The sequence below is a fragment of the Nothoprocta perdicaria genome, unplaced genomic scaffold, assembly GCF_003342845.1.
Source record: "Nothoprocta perdicaria isolate Ctin4 unplaced genomic scaffold, notPer1 scaffold_2, whole genome shotgun sequence".
Lineage (NCBI taxonomy): Eukaryota > Metazoa > Chordata > Aves > Tinamiformes > Tinamidae > Nothoprocta > Nothoprocta perdicaria.
This window is the reverse complement of record NW_020455204.1, coordinates 2,962,269-2,988,248: the sequence shown is the minus strand read 5'-3', so window position 1 is coordinate 2,988,248 and position 25,980 is coordinate 2,962,269. Positions and strand designations below refer to the sequence as shown.

At 43.6% G+C, this 25,980-nt stretch overlaps 1 protein-coding gene across 1 annotated transcript; it reads right to left on the bottom strand.

Moving 5' to 3' along the window:
- Positions 1–8,198: 8,198 nt before the first annotated feature.
- Positions 8,199–25,744, bottom strand: PPM1F (protein phosphatase, Mg2+/Mn2+ dependent 1F). The gene is made up of 7 exons (XM_026037464.1): positions 25,725–25,744; positions 23,432–23,562; positions 20,469–20,668; positions 19,729–19,917; positions 18,364–18,507; positions 17,206–17,299; positions 8,199–16,295 (listed from the first exon to the last, which is right to left on the bottom strand). The coding sequence occupies exons 1-7, from the start codon at positions 25,742–25,744 to the stop codon at positions 15,922–15,924; spliced, it is 1,152 nt and encodes a 383-aa protein (XP_025893249.1). The 3' UTR covers positions 8,199–15,921.
- Between the last annotated feature and the right edge of the window lie 236 nt (positions 25,745–25,980).

The window sequence follows — 25,980 nt, the reverse complement described above, 5'->3', positions numbered from 1 at the left end:
CCCCCCCCCCCCGTCTTGTTCCTAAAACTTGGCAGCGAGAGGAAAAAAGGGAATGTGACTCACCCCGACAACTTCATTTGCTGTAAGAGACCTCAGTAATTGCTATTACTCTTCCAGGAAAGCTCCCCCTCCTCTGCTCTTCCTCTGCCGCCGAGCGGGAGGCCACGTTGGCAGCACAAGCTGCCGCCGAGGCTGTGGCCTGCGGGGCTGCCCGGCCCTCCTCAGGGCCCTTCTTCACGGCCAAGAGCCCTCGCAGGGCGCCTGGGTCTGGGAGCAGCCGCGTGCCCCAGCTCTGGGGCGAAGGCGATGAGCAGAGCACCCTGTGGTGGCCATCACGGGCCTGGCACTGTGTGGCGGACATGGCGGCCTCTGTCCCCTCACGGGTTGGGGGCGGCAGGCCCACAACAGCCCTGCACAAGCGGTTGGTAGCACAGATGCCCGGGCAGCGCTCTACCAAAATATATTTTCTTTCCTAATTACATAATCAACACAGCAAGAGCGGCATGCGTCGCGAGGGGGTGGAACAGATGGCCCGGGCTGAGCTCTCGGCAAGACGTTAATTAAGAGCCGCTCGGGTTTCTGCGAGCGACGGGCGCTGCTCTCCTCTTGCCGGCGGCAAGCGGCCCGGCTCTGCCCCAAACACACCACACAGGGTGGTTTTGCCCTTTTTTCCTGGCTCCCTGGTGAAGCTGCCGGGATGCTGTCCCAAACAGAGCCGTGCCTCACATCCAAAGCCTTCTTAGAAACCAACCCAAGTGCATTAGAAACCCACACAGTAGACTGCGATCCTTCTTCCTAAGCTTTTTAAATGCTCTGGGGACATATTCAAAATAAAGTTAAAGGTAATTAAATAAAAAAGGGAGGAAGAGTTCAGATGCTGAGGTAGGAGAGCAGCCCGAGGTGCAGGTGAGGCTGTGCAATATGGGGAACCTTCATCGTGTGGCACCCAGTGTTGGCCTTTCCCTCAATGCCTCACGTGACGTTCCCCTTCCCTCTGCTTCCCGAGCTCGGGCTCAACATCTCCAGGACACTGACACCTCTGAGCTGGAAACTGCTGTTTCAGGGGGACAGAGGAAAAGTGACTTAGAAAGATATTAATTAAAAAAAAACCCCAGACAGAACGGATAGAGGAACAACACATGCAGCCTGTTGGGAGAGCCCAGCATGTGGAGGAGCAACCCAAGGGTCCCGTTTGCTTCTCTGTGCTGCCAGGGACCCTTCTCCTGCTTGGAGCTGCCGTGGGGCTCCCTGGATGCTCCCCCATCCCTGCGGAGACTGGTTGGCCCCAATCCCCTGGGGATACCTCTGTTCCTGGCAGGAGAGAAGGGAATTCTCACGTACTATAACAGCACTATACAAGGATATTCAATGTTTGTGTACCTGCATAAAAGCAAGAAGGGCAACGCTGCTCCTGGGCTCATCTGCTGCAGAGCTTGGAAGTGAACCAGTTACTTGCTCCTCTCAGCGCTCCTCCCTTTGCTGCCAGCAAATATGTGTGAAAAGAAAAAGCGGACAAGCAAGTGCATTTCTGCCCTTTCTAGTGACAAGTCTCTCTAGAAGGGATGTGTCTCCATCGCTGCCCGGTGCCCCATGTAGGTGGCATTGGGCCACAGGCCTGTTTGGGAATGGAACCATCGTGCCCTTCCGGACCCCCCGGGTGGGTGGTGTTGTTGCACAAGGTGATTTATTTTTTCTTTTAAAGTATGAGCTAAGACATAGTTGAGCCAAGTTAAAAAATACATTAAAAATATTAAGGTTATAAAGTCAAACATTGAAAAACGCATATGCGGCTGAATTAAGAACATTTCACCTCCTAAGCAGCCACTTGAATTCAAAATTCTGCAGGCTCCCAGGAGGGCTGGGTTCAGAAGGGAGTTCTGGGGATCTCCCGGAGATACCTCCAAGAAAAGAGACTCCACAGCCTCTCTGGGCAACTTGTGCTGTTTCCCTCGAAGTAAAGAAGTTTTTTTCTCATGCTCAGATGGAAATTCTTATGTTTCAGCTTGTGCTTGTTGCCTCTCATCCCATTGCTGAGCACCAGTGAAAAAATCCAGCCCCATCCTCTCTACACCCTCCCTTTGGGTACTCATCCACATTGGCGAGATCCTCCTCAGCCTTCCCTTCTCCAGACGGGGGAAGAGCAGCTCCCAGCCTCGCCGTTCCAGGCTCCGTTGCTCTCAGCCCTTGGAAACTGCAGCACTGGGCGAGTGCCGCGGGCTGCAGCCTCCCGCACTGCCCGGCCCTTTGCCATCCAGGGCTGCTCCACAACCGGCCATGGGCTCTCAGCATCTTGCTCCTAGCTGCTGGGAGAAGCTGCCTGCAGGACAGTTTTAGGAGAAGTGTCACATACCACAAACTGCGGTTAGGGGTTGCGAAGCAGTGGAAAGAAAAGAGCAGCAAAGTTATTTTTTGCTTAGCTCGTCCTACTTTTGCAGGGCTCGAGGAAGAGATGAGAGAGCCCACAGATCCACATTGGTACTTGTGGCTAATTTATCGGGGGGGCAGGAGGGAAGGAGCACTGAAAACCCGCTGCAGATATTATTTTTAATGAAACAAAATGAGCCTATGCAGTTAACTCTTTGAGCAGAAATGGGAAAAACGATGGGCAGTTGTGCAGACAAGCGCTGCCTTCAGTGGAGCTGCAAGGCTGAATCTGGCTGCGTTTCTGTGAAGTTCTTTCCAAGCAGGAGCACGCTGCATACAAATGAGCGCTGAATAATTCGCATCATTAAGAGAGCTCTGAGCAGCTCATCTGGACTTGGAAAAAAGCTAAAGCAAATGTACAGTGTTTGAATACCATTAGGGACAGTCATTAACAAGCATTAAGACATCCATGGAATCGACACTTAGACACTTAGTGCTGCGCTGAGACCCACCCTCCTTCCCGTTTTTTAATTGATTTGTGAAATCTCTAGTGCCCAAGCTTCTGAGTGCCACAGAGATCAGCAATTTGCCCAGGATTACCCATTACTGAGCTCCACAACTGCTTATCTACATTGCATCTTTTAATTTAGGCTTTCAGAAACTTATTCCCCTTTGGTGTTGGTACCAGAGGTGTTTTAAGCACCAATATGTATCCAAAACGCAAGGGCATAGACAGATAAGTGGGTTTATCCTGAATGACCACAGTRCAGCAGCAAGAGGTAAAGGGTCTGCAGCCCTGTGTCTTGCTTTAGCCACATAATGTGATCAGCTCTGAGCASCATCAGCGCCAGCTGTGCCCTCACACCACATTTCAAATGCACAAGAATGTATTTCAGAGGTAGCTGGGACACTATGGAGCAGGTGAGAAAGCAGGACACGAGGGTACCATGTAATTTAATATGGATGGGGGCACTCGCCTGCCGCAACTGCCAGCGAAGGAGCAGCGGGAGCTCCGTGTGTGCAGAAAGTGCCCRGGGGAAGCAGGGCAGGCGACAGCCCCCAGCACCGAGGGGAAGCTGGAAGGAATCTTAAAGGCAGGCAGGAAGGCTCCATGTAACTCAGAGCATTGGCATTCGCCAYGAGAATTAAGAACAGGCAAAAAGAAATGAAGCTGAAGGCAAACGCCACGGGCAGCCCCCCAGCCGCGCGGACACATCCGAGCGGCCCAGCAGCAGCAGCTCCTTGTGACATCCCCGCGGCACCGCTTCCCGCGGGCGCCCTCCCGGGCTCCCCGGATCCGCTCCCTGCGGCCCCGCGGCCTCTCTGGAGGCCGGGAAGCTCCGGCTGGAGACAGGGAGGCTCCGCTGCGGCTCGCGGCCGGCTCATGCCCACGTCGCGGGCAGATTCCTGCGCCCAGGGGTTTCCTTCATGAGCGGATTCACGTGCACCACCTCCCAGGTCCTGCTGCCATCAACCTCAGCGATAACCAGGCAGCATTTAGCTGAAACCTGAATTTCTCCAAGGTTTGAAGTAGAAACTGAAAAGCAGCTCAGCTTCYGTCTTTGACATGATGCAGATATGATGTCATTTCGCCTTTCTTTGTTCACTTCTGCTGCTGTTGCTTGGTTTTTAGTTAAAAACAGGCAGGGCTCAGCCAGGCTGGCGAGCAGGAAAGGCTTCCTGGCGGGGAGAGCTCTCAGAGCCGGAGCAGCCTCCCAGGGGGACAAGGGCAGGACCAGGAGCGCTCCGGCCGCTGCCAATGCTCCCGGGAACGCCCCGGGACGCTGCCTGCAGCGCCTGCCATTAGCTGCTAATGCACAGCCTGGCGCGGCCTCCTGCTAGCTGGAAACTGCTCTGAGGCTTAAAACGTCATTAACAAGAAAAGATTAGAAGATAGATTTCATAGATTTCGGCTGGGGGAGGGACAGGCCTTTGCCCTCCTCCCTTATTAGTAAGGGAGGAGAGAGGGACAGTTGCACTAATGTTTATATTAAAGAAAGACTGAAATAGTTCAGGATATTTTCCTTAGAGTAAGGCCTGAGTCCACACGGTCTTCCTCATCCTGCACAGACCAGCCAGATCACCTAATCCTTTTTAGCATTATCACAAAACTGAACAAAACAACACCACAAAAGCGCCACCAGCTACAAAAAGGGTAAAATTGAGGATACCACTGAGCGACTCCTTTGCCTTAGAAAGCAAACAAACCCAAACCATGACTGGGAAGAACACAATGAAAAAAAATCCAGATAAAACTATTTTTCAGAAGTTTTAATACTGGTCCAACAAAAAAGCATGTAAAATGCTTTTTTCATAATYCCAGATTACTGTACAATTTACTGCACTGCAGAGCAGGAATGTCATTTCAGTGGTTTAACTGCTATGTTCTCCAAACACTGTGCTTAAATATAACCTTAATCACAGAATARTTGAGGTTGGAAGGGACCTCTAGGGATCATCTAGTGCAACCCCCTGCTCCAGCAGGGTGGCATCCCAGCRGGTTCTGAAGAGCTTCARAGAAGGAGCCTCCACAACCTTCCTGTGCAGCCTGTTCCAGGGCTCTGTCACCCTCACAGGGAATAAGTTCTTCCTCACATGGAGGTGGAACTGCCTGTATTTCAATTTATACCAATTACCCCTTGTCCTGTCACTGGCCACCACCRAGAAGAGGTTGGCTGCTCGCTCTTCACATTCCCCCCTCAGGTCAGTGCCAGGATCTGGCACTTACTTCAGCAGAGTTACTCTCTTCTCACCATTCCCCCAACACAGGCCACCCCACTTCAGCTCTCCAGTAACTATCTGATGTTGCTAACAAGAAGCAGTTGAAGAGTTATTGGAGGGAGATGTTTTAAAAGCAGCCTCACCAACACCACCGAGCCTGCCCACAGGGCCCAGCGTGGCCTTTGCTCAGCTGCAGGTTTATTCCTTAGGAAAGGTTCGAGACCGTGCAGGATAAAGAGCAGGGTGGGCAGAGCTGCTCGGAGGCCCCAGCTCTTCCTATCTCAAGTCCCTTGAGTGTTGACTCCTCCTGGGTCCTGTCAGRTCCTGCAGTGGGGAGCAGCCGCGGGGCGTTAGCTGCATGCAGAGGCTGCAGGGCTGCCCTGTCAAAGGCCCCGCTCGCGATACCCGAGCMTGGATGCAACCCCGCAATTAGATCCATCATTAGCAGCCTGCCTTAATTACAGCTTAGCACTCCTTCAAGCATAGACTTTGCATAAGATTTTAAATGCCTATAATTAAGCATACAGAAAGCTCAAAGTGTCTCCTGAGCTGTTGTTAAGATAGTGCTGGAACTTGGTTTCATAAAGGATCCAGTCTTCCAGTCTGAAGTTAATGGACTTACCTCTGCACACCATCACACAGCAATTCTTCATCACAGCTTTGCRGAAAAGCTAGAAATTGAATAGATCAAGTATGCACATGCAAAATAAAAACTTAGAAACTCTGGTTTGAGGGAGGGAAAGAAATACCACAACTATAAAGCAGAGTAAAGTGCTGGTGTAAACCTACACRGGGCAGGTTCCCTGCCAGCCAGCACACAGGCAGGACAGCAGAGAGCAYGGTCCTGTTTCCCCAGGACGGCACTGTGCCCAGGAGACCTCGCTGCCTTTGGAGAAGCTGAGGCCTCCGTGCACTGCAGTGGCCCTAGGGAGGAGGCAGAACTGCAGGGATCCTTCATCTTCCTTCTCCTGCATCCATCTCCCTCATGCATCCTCCTATTCCACCATCCTGAACTCATCTGTCTCCTGCATCCTTCTCTCCCTGCTTTCCCTCCTTCTCCATCCTCTAGGGATGGCCTGACCCAGGCAGGAAGGCAGCCTGGTAGCATCTGAGATGACACTGAAGCCCCTTTCCCATGGATGAGTTGCACGACTCAGTCAGGTGGAGGGGGGCCTCTCATGCAGAGAACGCTGCACTGGAGAGACTGGTCTCCCTGGGGACGTCTGGAGAAACACGGAGTGGAGCAGAGCACCATGGAATCACACAGAATAAAGCGAGGTGTTGTGAAGCACCGTAACAGCATAGAGTGCAGCAGAGCAGAGCAAAGTGGAGCAGCGTGGAGCATAGCGGAGTGACAAGAAGTGCCACAGAGCCGCATGGAGCGAGGTGGAGCACAGCGGAGTGGCGTGAAGTAGCATGGAGTAACACGGGGAAAACGGGGGATAATTGTGGGGTGGTGGCGAGTAAAGCAGCACAGAATGAARTGACATAAAGCAAGGTGGCGTATAAACAGCTCCAGGGAGCAACATGGGAGCGTGGCAAAGCCAAGCCTCAAAGCATTGCAGCTGTAGTTCAAAAAACAAACAAAAAAGCCAGTATGTAGCAAATACTAAGCACCAGGCAGAATGCAGGTAATGTTTTGTAAATACCCTAACCAGAAGTTTTGCAAGATACCCAAAACAGAAAAGGTCAAGATCAACATATCACATCAAAAAACAAGAGGTTGACCTTAACAAAATAAAAACCGGACAGTGACACGAAGACCTGCAACCTGCCCAGGTCCCTGCAACTGCAGTCTTATTCTAGATGCAGATTGTGTTTTATCTGGCCTTGCCCCTTGCGCTGCAGGGGACGGGCATTACAGGCATTTCCAGATTGAGCTGCCAGAGCTGCAGAACTAATTCCTGCTCCGCCACCCCCGGGACAGTTTCCCAGAGGGTCTGGATGAAACCAGCAGCCACCAGTCAGCCTCAGCCAAGCGGCTGTGCGGGATTTAGCAGCCCTGGTTTGTCTGTAAGAGCCTAAACGGTTCGAGCAGCAGCATCTGCATCAGCGACCGCGCTGCGACCTGCACAAGTGGCAGCAGATTTCACCCCACCAGTTCCTGTCGGTAGGAAGGAGACGTGTCTGTCGGAGTGCTGAGGATGCCCATAACATCCCGGAGCGGCTCTGCTCGGCTCCAGGGTGTTTCCCTGCCTGCGGCCCTCGGCCTTACCTGGATGATGGATTCCAGTGGCTGCTCATAARGCAGCAGCAGTAACAGCAGGTCACTGTTGCTTCTGCTCCCTGGGGAGCTAAATAAATTACAGATTAGGAAACTGCTGCTAAAGGCAGTCAAGCAAATGCAGAACCTACACCTTTTTTTTAAAAAATTGCTGGTTTCCGAGAGATTAATACAAGTGCATTTTCCCCTTTGGGGAATTATTACTTTTTTGAAACAGACTAGGAAACGGAAGGATTTTTCAAAACATTACCTCTTTTTCTAGAAGGGTCTTATGGAAGAAAGCAAGATTTTGTGACACTCACCAGTAGGACATGGTAACCCCACAAAGATGTCAGCAATAGACCAAAGGCTTCAGCTACTTGAAGGGCAAAAATGAAATACACATTTAAGAAAAGCAGCAAACAATGCTCCAAATCACTATGCTTTATTAATACTTCAAAAAAACATCAGATCCTACATTGGAGAGCTCTTATCCCCACTTGTTTCCAATCATTGCTTTAAACATTTCTTGCAATATGCAAATAGATACATGAGGCACTGTGTGAATACAAAAGTGACCRTACAAAAAAAATTCAACAATTAAACCTCATGCAATACATATATATATTTATACACATAAATATATATATATATAAAATACAGTAATGTGGCAAAATACACACAAGCATTATTAGAACAATCCACATAAACATACAATATGCATAGCAGGTAATCATTGCTAACAACAGGTTTTTGACTTGGGCACTAAAAACCAGTCAGCTTGAATAAGAAAGAGTTTTAMGGAACTAGATAACTGGTTAAGCCACAGCTTACAAAACCTGCTGCAACACAGCTTTTCTGCTCAAGGTCGCAAGTGCAGATTAACAWACAAAATAAATAAGGACGCTTGGCTAACAGCTCCTATTGCAAAGTCACTGGCCCTCTTGCTTTCATTCAAGGCTCGTTAGCCAACGCAGCGGCAAGAAATGTGCCTAAAGCAACAGTTCTGCTCTTGGACTATTTTAATACTGATAAGAACACATATCTTTAAGTCAGCAGGAGTAGTTACAGAGGTCTAATTTACCACTAAGCACAGGAYTGAAGTTCTCATAGAGACCAGACACTGCAGAGTTGCACTAGCTGCAGGGGGGTCAGCCAGGTAGCTGCTGTCACCAACCTGCCTGTTGGGGCAGCGGGGCAGAAAAGGAGAACTGAGGGGTAAAGGAAGCTGGAAAGGTTTCTTTATTTCATTTTTCTTCTTCCCCTAGGCACTGCAAATGATTAAAAACAATTCTGCTGGAACAAAAGGATATAGGGACAAGAACATTTCTCAGATCCTGTAGTCMGGATAAGGGAACTCTTGTTTCCTGGAGCAAGCCTAAGTATTCCTATGCAATAACACGCAAGAACAGGATTTTCTTCCTGTACATCCAATACTGCTCAGTGTCAGAAAGACACCAGTTAAAGAGTCTTGCATCTTCCTAGCTCATGTGGTGCTTTCTGCACTGTTGGAGCTGCAGATCTCCTGAATCAGGTCACACCCCAAACTCAGACAAGATAGAAATTACAGAAAGGCAACTGCAGTGACTTAACAGCCAACTGAGTTGAATGTCTATGAAACAGCATTTTTATTTTGGCTGGCATACACAAGGTAGAAGAAAAAGACTAGGAAGAAAATAAGGAGTTAGAGCAGGTCTGATTTTCAGAARAGGAAATAATGTTTTAACCCTCAACAAAGTAAATATCTGGCTATTATGAAAAATACGAACTTTTTCAAACCCACAAAGCTAAAAAAGAAAAAAAATGTCAACAGGTCAGCGCATCTCATCCTTTTTAAGCAGAATGCTTTTTAAGAGAGTTGGGAAATGGCAATACCAGAGGGAATATCTAATTGCCCCAAGAAGGCCCCAAAAGATCCCTCTAGTTTCCCAGCTTTTATCCCTATCCGTAGATGCCCAAAGGGACCCATYGTTCTTTAGGTGAAAGCAAAAATCCCTTCTGCAGGCAGCAGAGGTCACACAGCCCTGCTCCATTTACCACAGCGACAAAGGTTTCCCTGCCGTCCACATGGCAGCAAAGCAGGTAAAGGGACCCACTGGAGCAGCCCAGACTCCTGTTCTTGTGCGTGGCAATCCAGGGCCGTTTAATCATTAATAAGGTCAGGACCTGCTATCTCAACATCTCCCGGGGATTAGTAATCAAGCTTAATAGTTGAGAGAAAATTCAATAATCGTGATCTAAATAGGATAGTCACAAAACCCAGGTACATTCAGCTCTTCAAAGTTAAATATACTTTCTCTAGACTAAAAAGGGTACATTAGGGAAAAAAAAAAGTCACAAAACCTTGGTTGAAAGGAGCTTGTTAGCAAAGCGGAGCAGATGTTACAAAGAAGACAGATTAATTCTCTTAAAACAGTGGTTTTAGGATGACAGTGCACTGTCAGCTCTCCGAGGTTGCATTTCCATCCCATTGTTTGCATTCCAAGMCACTTGAAAACATGTCTTTCCCTATTGATCTTCACCCTCGTCTGTTTGACGAAAGCTGCATCTTGCCATGCTCCCAAGGCGGCCAACACAGCTGCTTTTGGCTTATTTGTGTGTGCAGCACAGCTTGGCAAGCCCATGCGTGGCACCGGCGACACGAAACGGCTCCGAGGAGGCCCTGGGCCCTGGCAGGTGCTGCTGGGTCGCAGCAMGGGAAAGATTTAAACGATTCCCCTTTAGCTCTTGGTCTCCCATTYGGTTGGGTTGAGATCTAAGGCCTATCAGCTCCCTCTAAGCAGTGTTTTAAGAGGCATCTGACAGCTCCCTGCTCAGCTCCACTCCCTCATGTCTCTCTCTGAATGCTTTTCCAATGACATGACTGAAGTCATTAGCAATAGCTTTAGCTATAGTAGAATCCAACAAATATTTTTAAAAACCAACCAAAACACACGTGGGAAGCGGCTGGCTGAGCCCTTAGGGCTGCCTACACTACAAACCCCAGCAAGGCTGCCTGGGAGCGGCTAGGTTCAGAAAGCAGGGAGGGCTCTGCTCGTGTTTTCTGTGCTGGCACTTTTAAAGGTTAGGCCTAGTTTGGCAGAAAAACAATCACCCTTAGCATAATCATTGAAATAGTAACAGATACGCTATAAAAATATGTTTTGCAAGAATACATTGCTTAGCACAGATTGGGAAGTTTTGCAGTCATTTGAAAACTCATTTTTCTCCCCGTCCCCCCCATTCCTGAAAGGCATTTTGTCCATCAAAACTTGTTTGCTTCTGAAGAGGGGCCCRATTTGGTAAGGGAAAGCTAGGCAGCAACAGAACTAAGAAGGGAAATTTAATTCAGGCTTAACTGGAGCTAAATTACACATGAATCATCTGCAATGTGCTGTGTTGTGGCTAACATCCCCCCGCCTTTTCCCTAAAGTATTTGCTCGATACTTGAGCACTATAAGGAGACTCACACATCATGTCTTGTGCTGTGCATTAAGTATCAGCATCCACAAGAATCAATCACCTCACCAACAAAACCTCGCCTACCACAGCAGAGTTGCAGGCTTGATTTAAAGTTTAAGAATCCTGAGCCACTCCACTGACTGCTTTACATATTGGCAGCATTTGTTGGTTCCTCAAAAGCGAATGCCTTTTGGGCAGCACCGTTTAGAAATACTGCTTTTACAGGCACCTCATTTGGAAGCACCTTTGTTTGTTTTTAAAGGATTCCTGGAAGCAATTTTCAGCCCCCTAAGAAAGCTGTTTTCCCTGAAACTATCAGCTGAAAATGGGTTTTCTAATGCAGACAACTTATGCACTTAGAGGAATTCAGAAAGCAAAAGCAAGAACTTTTCCAAACAGCCAAAACTCCATCCCATCCCACCCCCCTCAAAAAAATAAAAGAAAAACCATGCACACACCCTGGAAATTTTAGTGGCTCGTCATGACAGAAAGCTAATAGCGCTGGAAATGCTTTTAAAAAAGAGCAATATCTCATCTGACTTTGAATTCAGATAAGTGTCTATTAAATGCTATTAAAGTCATCAACACCGTTCAGCTGCCAGCTCCGCTCTGCACCCAATTACTCATCCCGGGATCGCAGCATCCATTCATTAAGACACTTCACACCATTGACTCACGGCAGCAGTTGCAGTGACCAAGAACTGCCTCTGCTGCAGGCTGCTTCTCAGCACTACCTTGCACATCCCATGCTCAGACAAGTCCATTTAGGAGCACTGACATTCAGGACACGGGAGTTGCAGAAAGTCACCTGGGGTGCAGGGGTATTTTGATTCCATCCCCAGCTGCTTGAAGACCGAGTTTCCACGTCAGAGTTTTGCTTTTAATGGGTGTGTTTCTAATTCTTTCAGTATTTCACTCTAAGGAACTGACATCTGTAGCTCTATTTTCCAGCCCACTTCCCTTTTAAAATAGGCATTAATAATACTTAAATGCATTCCTACCTCTCGCTTTCACTCCTCCATCACTTAGAGGGTGGATTTCACTTATTTTTCCTCTTTCTAAAATCTTTCCTGCCTTTCTCTCCTCCATAAATTATCCTCAGCAACAAGAAAACTCATATAATTTGTAAATTTTTAATCCTTCTCTGTTAGACCCAAAAGACTTGGCTGTTTTAGGTGTATTTCTTTATAGGAGAGTGAGAAGTAGGGAAGCAAAAGGTAGAAGAATGAAGTATCCCTACCAAAGGGTGATAGTTTATTTTACATCTGCTAAGTCATATGACAAAAACAACTTTCAAGCAAGAATTCCAAAGCAGGACACATCAAATGCAAGCTCCTTTAATGAGCAGTTTTCCTGAAACAAGATGCCAAACTGCAGGGATGGCCATCCATTTAAGTCTAATAAAAATCTGAAATTACTTTTATTTTTCATTGACCATTTGTCTTCACCTTTCACATTGCTTTTATGGTCTCAAAGATTTTGGCGAGACTCAAGAATTGTTTTCGTTGCAAGCTCAAAGTACAGAAGGGGAATRAGCCAACAAAGTCTTTGGCTTACCTTGGTTAATAAACATTAATGCTCATTACACTGGCTAATAAGCATCAATGTTTTCAATGACACCTGAAAGGCRTTGAGATGTGGAACCATTCTGTCACCAAAATTACATACTAGTTGCAAAGTGCTGAAATGGAGACAAAAGGAGAAAAAATAAAAAGCAAAACAGAAGACACCACACTTGAAATCCAAGKATTTTGGTGGAGAAAAACAGGAAAGACTAATGTAATGCAGCAAATTAGTGCAAATTATTAGCAAACATAGCACCTTTCCAGCTTTTGGACAATTTCCTTCAACTTTGCAATCTGCCAGAGCTCCTGTTTCTCTCCCTCCACCCGCACTGGAGACCACTGCTGTAACAGCATCTCACATTATAGCTGCTCACTTCCAAAAGTGGTATCAAAGTCCTAAGTGAAAGAAAAATTGAGGTCCTTATGCTATCTCAAGGATCAGACCACTTTTATGACCATTTTTTCAGTAGAACTTTAAACACTGTCTTCCAAAATCCATAGTTGCATCCTTTGGTATACCCACAGTACTGATTTGTATCATGTTGATTCCTTTTCAATTAAAAAAGCATAGTTTTTCCTACTGTCAAGAACAGGTCACTCATGCCCCAAACCAATTTCCCCTCCCAAATAGCATGTGAAATCAAGTTATACTCTAGAGGATCTATTATGTCTTATTTAGTCCAGACAGGATACAAAAAGTGCCATTTTTTGACCGTGTTAAACCTCCTACAGACCTGGTTGGTATTTTTAAAGGTAAAAGGAATCTTCTGAAAATTAAAAAAAACACTTTCTCTCCTCTCACAAAMTCTCCATTAGTTCCTAGGAACTACTTCTTTAGATCTCAGAAAGGAGGCACCAAATCATTGGAATGAAAACATCTCTATAAAGGAACAGATTCTCAAAATGCAGAATTTCTTCTATAAAGCACAGATCAAGAACTATTTATGTTTTTGATTACCACAGACAGCTTTTTAAGTACACATTTCACATACAGCTCTCCCTCCATCTTATTAATCTAAAAGTTGAGATATTCTCACATAGCTGTAAGTAGACATTATAAGACTTGGATTTTTACCATCTGCCTTAAAAAGGCTGAAATAAAAGGATCCTTGCAGAGAACTTGGCCTCTTTGGTTCCRTCCACATTTCAGAAAATTGCCAAAATGTCAGAAACCAGACCATGCTATGAGCTTACCAACATTTCATAGCTCTTTTCATGAATACAGCAGCTTCTCTCTCGCTCCCTGATAATAATAAAGTCCATGGCAGCAGTCAGACAAGTCTGTGTGAGCTTTACCATCGCAGCGACGAGACCTCCATTTCCAGGCCCCCAAAAGGCACTAGTGGTCATCGCAATTCGGCGTGACRCCGAGGATCTGAGTTAGAAACCACAGGGAGGTGAGGCAGGAGGCCCACGGGGATCGCTAGGCCAGCCTGAAGACTTCCTTAGCTCAGGTAGATTCAGTACAAAAATTTAATGTCTACCCCCAGGCTGGAGTCCCAGATTTCCCCACAAAAGATACTGTGAAAAAAAGTGGTTCCCAATGGAAAACCTCTGTATTTCTGCAGCAAAACAAGGCAGTCTGTGCTCCAGGTGCTATGCAGTGAGGTGGCAGCTGGCTGAACGCTGCAGTTACTGCCCTGCCACCCCAACACCGAGGCAAGGGGCTCAGGTCCCTCGGGTAGCTGCATCACCCCACACTTGCTGATGCCTCCKAGACCACGTGGACACGAACAGCCCCGCTGCATTCTGCCTCTCATCTCTTCCACCTAGACTCCTTCCTGAACAATGTGAATYTCCAACACATTTTAACGGACAGGAGTGACATACTGCAATGCTGGGCTTCTCCATACAATCTTGCTACCAGAGGCAAAGCGCTGGCTGCTCAGGGGCAGAAATTGCTGATACCTTCACACCGAGATATTGCTGTGATTCCTGCTGGACAGGCAGCGAGGCAGGACAAAACCACCTGCAGCTCACACAGGTAACAGATCCAACCTTTGCACAATTCCACACAGGTTCATAAACTTCTTTCACCCTTTCCTTAGCTTCACATCTCCTTCAAAAGTTTTCCGGGCCCTAAAAGTTGATGGCAAATGGCTAGCATCTATTAAAGTTTTTCACTTGAGATGCTTAATCTATTAAGATCAAGTAATAGAAATTAATAGAAATCAAGTAAGTAATGAAAAAATTCTATTACTAGACAGCTTTAGTTTGTGTTATTAAATTTTCTTGTGAAGGTCAGAAGAATAATTGATTTTAAATCAAAGTCATCACGAATCAGCTGGTTACTTTATGATTAACTATCTAGAGATTTTTGAAGGGGGTGGTAGGGAAATAAATCACAGTAAGAATTGTGAAGCTTTTACCATGAGCCACAGGATTTGGCAGCACTGAATGAGATGTTTTCCTGAAATCCAGTTCCCACCAAATCATTCACAAAAATCAAAGCGTTAAGTGCATTAAACATTAATATCAGTGAAATTAAAAAAAAAAAATCACATTTTAGAAACATTATATAGTGGCTSACTGGAATATGATAGGAAGCCAGCAATCTCTATCCTGGGGGTGAAATATTTAAGGCACTTGAGGGTAGTCAGTTTTTAAAACCAGATAATAAAGACATAGCCACTTTAAAAAAAATCTAATTTAAATTAAAAAAAGAAATCCAACAACAAAATAAAGTAACACTGCAAAAAATCTTCCAACTGTAAAGTTCAGTAAATAAACACATAAACCCTTAAAATAAAAATAAAATATTCACTTGTTATAGTACAAAAAATATGGCAGAATCAGAATATATATCACTGGCAGAACATACACATCCTGTAAAGGACCTCTTTCAAACATATCAATAAGCATCCTTTCTTTCCAGCTTGCTAGAGAGCCAAGAAAGCAAGTTTGCTGGGGAAAAACAATCCAGTGCAGTTAAATATTGTATTCCAGTTTATAACCTAGAGCATCCCAGAGAGCAGATGTTTCTGTATTATATTTGCTGCGGATATTTCTGGAGAGCTTTCTTGCTCTTTCTGGAGCATTCGGCTTCATTTTCCCTTCCTCATACACACAAAATTCAACCTCTTCAAAGAAAGTGGTCACAACATTCTCTTAATATCATCTTTGGTATAAAACAAAAGTAATTAACACAACACACGGGCCGCTACTTCTGCTCACCCAGTTCTCTGGCACACCAAGCCTGTTCCTACAGGCCACACACAGTAACAAGCCTCTCTCTGATGGCACTGCTTCTCTCCTCCCAATCCCCAAAGTAACATCAAAATTAAAAATAACATACAGCTTCCTTTATAAGCGCTAATTTAAGTTTCACTCAGAACTCACAAACTAGCATTCTCACTGTTAGCTTATACGTATTACAGTTTCTTACCACTTCCAGGGCAGAAGGTAAGACCAGCAGCCCTAGGACCCACTTTAGCACAAATCTCCAAGCCTGCTCAGCAGTTTTTGAAGGGAGGAGATAAAAGACAAGTGGGATTTTTTTTTTTTTTTTTTTTGGCTAAATGTTTCTCCGTTTGTCATTATGTTTTGCCTATTATATTAAAGGCTTCTTCAGTGGAAAGCAATTCCTTAAGTTAACTTATTTCAATGTTCTGCATTAAACAGATTCTGTCACTGTGCAGCTGCTGCCTCACAGCCGAGGAAGTTAAAGGCTGAGCTTCGAGTGTCCTCACCAGCCCCAAGGCTCTTAGGGTCTCTGAAACAGTCTGCCAAGATGTGCTGAGGGTCCCTCAGGAACACCACTAGAACAGTGATGTTGTCACTGGAGCCATTTTCCTTGGCAGCAGCCACTAGTCTTTCTGCTGCCTTGACACCCACTCCGTTGGTTTGCATTAAATGATCTAGGACCAAGTCTACAACCTCATAGGGCTTGATGGCATCAAAGAATCCATCGCAGGCGAGGAGCAAGTAATCTTCAGATCCACTCAGCTCAAATGAATCTCCATCAGCATCACCGGAGACGTAGGGTTTCTGATACAGGTCCCCTAAAACAACCAGAATAAACAATCAGCTTTATTGCTTCAAACATGGGCAATTACCTCTTTAACATCCAATTGCTTTTATTGTCATCCAGAACATCCAGATCATATTCCAGAGCATTTTAAAGCTGCAAGATAAACTTGGAAAACCTTTGTTACTTTGAGAATTCTTATGAGGTACCAAAATTGAGTGGGTTTGTAAGGAGCTTGTGCTTTTCTATCTTTGCAGGGAGATTGAGGATTTTTTTTTCCATTTTTTTCCCCTGAAATACATCTGTAAAGGAGATATGCAAGCCTTCATTGRCAAGCATGCCTCTTATACAGCCTTCAAAATGCTATGAAAAGAAGATTTTTTTCTTATCTGTCCTGWTACACAGCATAATGCTGTAAGAATCTGCTCACATATTTAATTCAGTTTCATAAGGATACCTCAAAACCACACTCCAAAATCCAAAAATGGTATTATATAGATTTAAGCAAGCATATTCTGTTCACACATTACAGATTTTGCTCAGAGTCTTTTCTCTTTTTGCCCTAATTGACAAGTAGCAAAGCAAACTCTTTCCAAAAGAGAAGTACTACAACCAACTTCACCGGATTTGTGTAATTTGAAGGARGATACTGCAATCTGATTTCTCATTTATGAGAAGCAACAGACTTAGAAGAATAAAACAATTAGGACTCCTGGTTATAATAAAAATAAACTGGTAAAAATAAAACAATATTAAAGTAATTAGATTACGTAAAAGCTATGTAAAAACAATGCAGTTGTCAGCTAGCCTTATGGCAAAGAGAAYAAGAAATAAGTGGTTTGCTACTTGGTCCACACAGAACAAAATGTCATTTACAGTTTAAAAAAAAGTCTCAGGCTGTGAGTTTTAATCAAATTAAATCTGCCCTGTATGGTTCAGCTTACCAATTGCTCTGGAAACAGCCAAGGTACCATTAACCCGCCAGCAGTCCATGTAGGTCACACAGCCACCCAGCGCCTCAATTCGGGCTTTCTCATCCTAAAATGGAGCAGAATTGAGTTTTTAATGACACAACCCAACCCCTGACTTACTGACCTTGTTTTTACCCAGTTGAGGGGGAAAAGATGACAAAACTCAAAACCATGCAGTTTCACTTCTGCTTTTATAGGACAAATACCACAACCACAAACATGTATGAGATTCCCTATCAGAAATGGCCATTTCCTAAGAATATTGGGAGCAATGCACCTACTTCACAGCTGTATCACAGCTTGTCCATAAAGACAGCAGAATTCTTAACTTCCTGATCAAAAGGTTCATTTCCATCTCCACAAGTGCTTCTCCTGCCACTTTTTCCCACTCCATATAGCACTTGGGTAAATATATAAATATTTGGAGTAAGAGACAGGACAGCTAAACTACATAACACTAAAACGGAGTATTTGCAATGACACTCCTTTAATTACTTTAGTTATTCATGCCATTGAGGCAAACGGAAGCTACTGAAAATTGTTGGATCCCCACTTTATTCCACGTAATAGAACACCTACCTTTTTAAAAAAATGTAAGAAAGGCAAGATACTTTAAGGCAGTTATGCTAATAGATTAAAACTAGCTTTTAAATGATGTTATAGCATAATGTGAAAGACCCAGATTTCACAAACCTTTTAAGTAGATATTAATCTCATAAATTAAGAAGCCCATTTATAACAATAGCACTTAAAATTTCACAAATAAAATTTCAAAGTCTGCAAACTACTAACAGTTTTGAAAAGACAGTCCGAGCGGGAACTGAAGTCAGGCCTGCCAATAACACCGGTATTTTCAGGGGGCATGAGATCGGAACCACCTTTTCAACACAGGAGTGGATGGAAAAAGAAGTCGTCACTCTCTGAATTGCAAACTAGACAAAATTATGTGCAAAACACTCACAAAACCTTGATTCCAAAGACTTTTGCGCGAGATTCTGAAGAATTTTTGCTTTCTCTGTAGTGTAACCGTTGAGGAGTGCAAGACTCAAACAGCTAAAGGCTTCCCAAGCCTTAATTTGCAGAGAGACTTCAACAAACCCTCCACCTCAGCAGAAAAAGAGTCCAACTTACTTCTCTCTCTGGTTTGTGAGGTTCCATTAGGGTCACAGCCTTTCCCTGCCGCACCAGCATTACCTGCGAGTCCCCAAGCCAGGCTATATGCAGCTTGTTGCCTACAATCAAGGCAGATACACCTGTTGTACCACTCCGCAGCCTCTGTGGAAGCAAACAAGCATGTTAGGTGAATAGTCAACAAGCAGGTGACATGGCAATATTATAAATTTAGATTGAAATCAAACCTAAATGCAGTACRGTATACCTGAAAATTATAATTCAGGTACCTGAAAACAAATACAGGTGATTAGACAGATTAAAAATAAATTGTTTACATATTCTAACCTCTGGATAGGTGATATTGCCTTAATTAGGTTCTCCTGTCTCTGCTATTAACTCCCAAACTGACCTAAGACCACCTTTATTGATGGAAATACAAAAGAAAGAGAAAGGGAAGAGGATCTGAAYGTCAGGATTACAAACATGACTGTTGGTGTCCTCAATTCCTTCAGCATTCTCATCTCTTCCATTAAGAARAGGCAATCATCTTGCTCCACATTCATCCCTTTATCTTTGGGCATTTAAATGAGGATGAGTAAAAGGAAGGCATAAAATTGTCAACGATTCCTCATAAAGATTAAGAAGAGTCAGACCTAATGAGATACTGACCCTTTTCTTCTGCCTCATTGGCAGAAATGAAGACATTAGCAGTGAATACATTTGTATTCAGTCACTGCTATAACAAGAGCATAATAAAGAGCTCTTGTGTTATAATAAATCATCCTTCCATTGCGAAGGTTTGAAGAAAGAATGTTCATTTGACTTGTACCAATTGAGTTAAAGATGATCAATAAGTTTGATTAACTGAAGACTCTGATTTAAATTATCTCATGAGTTAAGCGTAAATAAATTCTATGATTTAAATTATGATATGGTTGTGAATACATTTTAACTTCCTACCACTCCTAACAGTATGAGCAGGACAAAAACAAACAAACAAAAAAGATTACAATGACATTACTTAGAAAAGGGAATTCTCTTTTACAGGTTAGAGATGGGACAAGAGAATATTTAGAAACTGCCTAATTTGGACAAATGTTCTTTCAAACAACTGAATTGTTGGGATCATTTAAAACCACTTCACTCTTCATTTCAAACATTCATTTCATGAACTTGTAAGCGCTGTCGTTTTGTTTTTCCTTCCCCTCAAAAATAAAAAAAAGAAAAAAAAAATCAATGAAAGCTTTCTCATGCAAGACAATTTCATAAAGAAATTAGAGATTCAAAAAAAGACTCTCTGCCAACGTTTTCTAGATAATAGCATTTTGCCCAACAGTTCTCACTACCCTTTAAATATAATGGAATTCATCTCTACCCACTCACCTCTCTTTTGGCTTTGAAAAGAAACATTTCATCTGTCTTCTGAAAAGAGCATTTCAAGGCCTCAGCTGGATTCTTAACAATCTCTTCATGTAGCCCAACATTTACATGTAAATGGGTTGCTGAATAATTGGCAGCATCCACTCCACCATGGCCATCAAACACGGCAAAGTAAGCGCGATCAACGTCATCCTTTTGTAGCGAGGGAGAAAGAAGACATGCAAGAAGTCAAAAATAAAATACCTCTTGGTAGCAAAGACTCCTCTGTTTTAGTCTTTCTTCCCTAAGACATTGCATTGGTTATGGCAATTAAATTCAGTTTGTTTATGTGCAAAAGGAGCAGAATGCATAATTTGCAGTAGAATTATGTATCTTTGCTGTTAGCCACTTAATATCTTTCAGGGAAAAAAAAAAGAATTAAGGAATTGAAGTGGCAGATATCTGATAAACTACTAACTTCATTAATTGGTACTTTTCCTGGTTTAACTGCTATTTTCCACATTTTTTTTTATCCATTACTTCAGTCACAAGATAACTACAGCAGCGTAGCATTAAGTGAACTACATCACTTCTGACATGAAGACCAACATCCCAAGATTCTTCTTCACCAGGGCAGTAGTTTGACTCAGTTTGTTAGGAGCCAAGTCCTTGCTCCAGCACAGACGTGTTAAACACTTCTGGCAACAAATTCTTAGCTGTGGAAAAACCTAAGAAATTAACCTCCCAGATGTGCCCAGACTTACTGATAAACCAAAGAGCTGATTGAACTCGGGGAGCAAAACGTGGCGATCCTCCATCTTCCGTCGCGCGTTCCGGATGGCATGGATGGACACGAGCAGGAAACGCTTCTGTGGTCTCAGTGGTGGCAGCTGCTTCTGCCACTTCAGGCAGACATCCCGAAGCTTGTTAAAGAAGCAGCGCTGCAAAGAGTCTCCATCCAGCACTGGCAGCACAAAGACAAACAAGAAACTGTGAGCACCATTTTTCCCCTCTTAACATCTAATTTGTCCTTTATTCAAGGTTTTTTTTCCTTAAAGAATGGGAATTCTTTCCTACATACACAGGCGCAGGCTCTACAGACTTGGTTGCCTGTTCTTGGGTGCAGGTTGAGAACAATGCAGAGGAAAAAGTGGCATTAAAACACAACAGTATAATACTAAGGAAAAGAAGGGCTTCTTGTGTTTTATTTATCACTTCTCTTTCAAAAATAAATGCTTATCAAATGGCTGGTAGTTGCATACAAGCACATCAAGGTCCAAAAACCCATCTGGTCAGGTACATTTAATATAAAATTTATTATTACAAAAGTAAAAAGCATAGGATATAGAGGGCCAGGTGGAACCAAAAACATAGAAATAACCAAGTATCAGAAAATACCTTCACACTGGCTAAAAGTTGCTGTTGTCTTGGACAGAAAGGTATTAGCTTGGCTTAGGGTCAGGGTTCTGCATTACCGTACCACTTGCACTGAAGCAACAAGAAAGCATGAGGGTATATTTTATTGAGGTTGACAGCTCAAGTCATGGTTGAGCTGAACAGAATATTAGTATTTTAAGCTATTGTCTTTATCTTTCTAAACACACAGAGCTGTAAAAGCCAGACGCACAGAAGAACGTCTCTGCCACTCTCCTGCTTTGTCATTCCAGAGCAGGGCTGCAAACACCCATTGAGTACAGTGTGAAAAGCTCCAGCCAGACACTCAAATCCTTTTCTGGATAGCTCCCAAAAATCAATTGATCTAAAGTTATTGCTCATCAGACTGGATGTGACAGCAGTTGGGATTGTGTCTAGCTTGGTAATGCAGCCTCCCTCAGAATGGGTGATAATTTAAAATGTTATTTGAGTAAGAACCCTGCCCCAAAGCTAAATAAACTAACTTCAGAAAGCACCAAAAAGATCATCTATACAGAAAAAAATGATTTGTCAAACACTAAAGTGTTTCCTAAAAACTACAGTGGCACAAACTGTTTTCTGATCTCTCTCTCTGTGAATAAGTATTTTATCCTGACTCTACCAACCTCTATCTTATACCACCTCTAATTTATCCTGACTCCTGCTAACACTGCAAGCATTAAATAATTTTTCAGAATTTCCTTTATAACTCCAGCTCCTCAAGCATTTCCCCGTCTCAACAGCACTTGATCACCAGCTTCAGATACATCTTTGGGCCTGAAGAACGAAGAAAACTTAAATCTAAACACAAAGCTTTGATAAGCAGTCACTATTTAYTATGCAAAAAAATCGCKTTCTGGTTTGCATAACATTGCAGATGTGACRAGGTGAGATATAACTTAAAAAATAAGTTATGCAAATGGAAATATAATATRTTGCTGTTGTCAAGGAAAGCCTTAYGTTGCCTCATGCCCATAAAATAGAGCCTCCAGTTACAGAGGATCAGTAGCTCTATTTCCTCCAATTTCCTCTGAAATTAACCCACTTCAAACCCAGGCCCTGGCACTGCTGCCTGTGTCCCCTCCTTGCTGCCCGTCTAGCCACAGGCTCCTCTTTTGGCAGCTTCCTGCCAAAACATGCTGGAAGTGTGACAAATCCCTCCAGACACATTAAGACTACAAGCGTTAAGGCAAGGGAATAAATATTCAGCAAGATTGATTAAACGTCTTCCCTCTTGCCCCGTTTCAGACTTGCAGGTAAATAGTGAAAGGGCTTCTGGAAAGTGAAGCATCCCTCTGCTTGGAGACGAACAGCCCTTTCCACAGGGACACGGAAACTGCCTTTAGGCCGTCCTGGGAGACGGGAATGGTGACCGTCTCCCATCGAAGGGCAGACTAAGCTGCATCAGACGTTTCTCCATTTTTTTAATCTTCACATTCTGGCTGCTTCTTGCTCTACTTACATGGTTAGCGTAGGGAGGCAAGGCTTGGTGAAGTCTAATGCTAAATACTTCAGCATGTAAATGCAATAAGACCATCTGTTACGCCAAGCTCAAACCCAGCACTCACTCACTAAGGCCCATTTCCTCCCCAATTCAGGCAGATAGGAAAAAATGCAGATATATTTCCAAGGAAYAAAAATATATGCTTCAAGTTTTACACCTCTCTTTATCCTATTTCTTTAGGAGAGGGATTGGGGGGCAGCGTAGGAGGAACAGGAGTAAAAGGACTCAGTAAAGACAGATGCTGTTGACAAGCTTGTCAAAAGAAAGGTTTGGAGTTGCAAGTTCTGGGTTGGCAGCAGGTCTTATAAAACTGATTCCCCAGAACAGCCAGAAACAAGATGAGTTATGTAGGTGAATTTAAGTTTACCTGTGGCTCCACAATTGCAATTCTGGTGAAGTCAACACTATAGCATAGGAGTAATTACCCAATTCACCAAAGAGAAGACACTTCAAAAAGTAGAAGAGTTTATCAACTTGAGAAAGGAGCTGAATCAGTTCAATCTAAGTGAATTCCTCCAATGAAAAATAGCTTCTTAAGCATTTCAGTTCAAAAAGTGGACACACACTCAGTCATTAATCATTTGTGGAGAGCAGAGAAACTCTCTTCCTTTTCCAGGAAAAACAGCATAACTACCTTTCATCCCATAGGTACACAGTAGGAGCAAATAAAGATCTGTACACTACAGCTTGCAAGTCAACCTAAAGTAAAATTCTAAGGCCAAAAAAAAAAAAAAAAAAAAAAAAAAAAAAACATAGAAATCTTCCAGACAGCCTCTGAGAAAACCACGAAAAGAAAAAAAATATACTTACAGGTGAACCTTTCCTCATCTCCCTCCTCCTCTGTTTCTGCACTTGGCTTCTTAAATTCAGTGAAGTCTATTTGCAGAACTTCATCAACTGCAGTGTGGATCAGTGATGCTGCAAGAAGTGGTGAGACACCCCTGAGGGCAGGAAAAAGGAAAGCAAAACAAACTGCGTTAGTTTAAGTTGAGCTACAGCCTCAATTGTTATGATTGGTGACTAACTCAGCATTAGAAATCATTACAAATCAGTAATTTTAACTTTATTAGCAAACTGGTAAAAGAAACCATATGTTTAATGTTTATTTACACAAGTCTTTAGTAAGATCTTCAGTTAGACAAGTGCTTTTCAAGAATGGGGGGAGGAAGAAGTGTATGAATCCTGTTTTCAAACTATTCCCTCACACTTCTGTCCCAGACAGTACCTGCTTCTCTTGTGCTCTGATGGGCACCTTCAGTTCTAACAGGGATCTGAATGCAGAATGTAAATGTTTTGTTTTCACCAAGTCCACCCGGCTTCTTGCGTGCAGTTAATTGTGTCACCATAGAGATGACACCAGGCAGTTAAACCACCATGACACTGAGGCACACACAACCACAGAAAAGGTTATTAGGATGCCAATTTCCTTCCTTATACCAAAAAAAGAAAAAAAAAAAGAAAAAATATACATACTCAGTACTAACCTATAACTTTTAATATTCAGTTTCTTCCCACTGAAAGTTTCCCCATATAATCACCAAAGGAAAAAAAAAAAAAAAGATATAAAGTTGTGCCACTGGAGAATACGCGAAGAAAAGACCAAGATTTGCAGTTCAGTTAAAACTGAAGTGCCCAGGAAACTGTAATGCTACATGAATCACTCACCCTTATGCAAACTACGTGCTGTATAAGAAACACTGGCAAAAGGGCTTTTGAACAAACAAATAAGCCCTATTCAACTTAAAATCAGAGCTACTAGAAAATAGTACTTTTATATTCACTATATTCCCATGCTAAGCACTAACAATTACAGTGCACAGCACACACGYCAGGCATTTTCTACGAGCACAATGATGAAAAAGCACCAATATCCATAAAAAGGAGTGTGTTATTGTTCATGGCGTGTTAGATCCCCACAAAGCACTGAGTTATGCAACCAAAGCAAACAAAAACATGAAGGCACCTGCAGCAATTCAGGGAGCAAGAACCAATTTTGCTAGGAAACGTTTCAGAAGCCCCACATCAAACTGTTTGGCTACCTCACAAGAAATTGTGACAGCAACTGGATCCCAAGCAGAGAGGATTTGGATCTGTGTGTGCAGGAGTGGGGAAGGCTGTGGGTTTAGAGCATTTACAGCTCCTGGTGACAAACAGCTCAAACGCATTTTCACGCTGTTTCGGAAAGGGAGCCCGTGTCACTGCTGCACAGCCCTGCACGAGAACCTCCCCTGGCAGCGAACAGCGACCTTTGCGAGAGCCAGGCTGCTCACAGAGCCTCGTTTCACGCTACGCGCTCRGCAGCGGCGACGGGCGATTTTAACGAGTCAGTGCTTCAAAAAGCAGCCGCGTGTGCAGCCCCTCAGCGCGGGCTGCAGCTGAACCCAGGCATGGGGAAACAGGCATCTGACCCAGGCACAGCCAGCCAGAAACTCCTCCTCCTTTTTTTCCTTTCTAGCGCTGGAAAGGAAAATAAAAGGCACACGAGAAAAGGTCAGACGTGTAGCTGATACTACGGAAAGTAAGAAGCTTTAGTTAAAGCATGATCCAGCTCCAAGTACAGATACAAATATATTAGCAGAAATAACTATACATTTAAGTGAACTGTAAGAGCCCAAGCTTCATAATTTCTTTGTTTTACGGGGAAAAAAAAAAAAAAACTGAAATCTAGCCTAGCTTTTCCAGCTCAGCATTAGACTAGGGCTCAATGCTTTGGTTTTAAATTTTGAAGATTTCTGGTTTCCAGAATCTTAACTTACTTGATTGGGTCCCTAAAAAGAACCTTAAACAAAGCCTGAGGTTTTGTTTAAGGTTCTTTTTAGGGACCCAATTGGGTAGAAGAGGCCATAATTTACAAGTCCCTTTCAAATATCTAATTACAGGAAGCCTGTAACAAGGAAAGGGTTACAAGGTAGTAAGTCACATCCTTCATCTTTTGCCAGCTGCCACTCAGTTCCTAGGAAAGGAAATTCAGAGATTCCTCAGCACCAACAGGCCTCATTCAGCTTTGCCTCCTATACATTTCCTTCCTGCTTCCCCCTTCCTCTCCATTCTGTTTTGCAAATCTAAAAGAAAACGGATGCATATTGCRATTGTATTTTGTTACAGGGTCCACAACCCCACCATTGTGCGGTTACTTCTGACAGGCTGACAGAAGATAAAATGAAAAAAATGATAATGATATATATGAATAAGCGAATAAAATATACAGGTATGCATATATGCACTACACTAACCATTTAGCTTAACCTCGGTTCCAGGCAGGACATATTTCTGTGTTACTTATAAGCCCTTAAGGCTATTGCAACAACCCAGGCTTTTTACACAAGCTTATGTAAAACTAAGCTCCACGGTGGCTCCTT

Coding starts and splice junctions, on each gene's coding strand:
- PPM1F (XM_026037464.1), bottom strand. CDS start 25,744: ATGGTGGGGTTGTGGACCCT. Junction 19,918..20,468: donor ATCAGCTCTTTGGTTTATCA/GTAAGTCTGGGC, acceptor TCGCTACAAAAG/GATGACGTTGATCGCGCTTA. Junction 16,296..17,205: donor GGCTGTTTCCAGAGCAATTG/GTAAGCTGAACC, acceptor TGGTTGTTTTAG/GGGACCTGTATCAGAAACCC.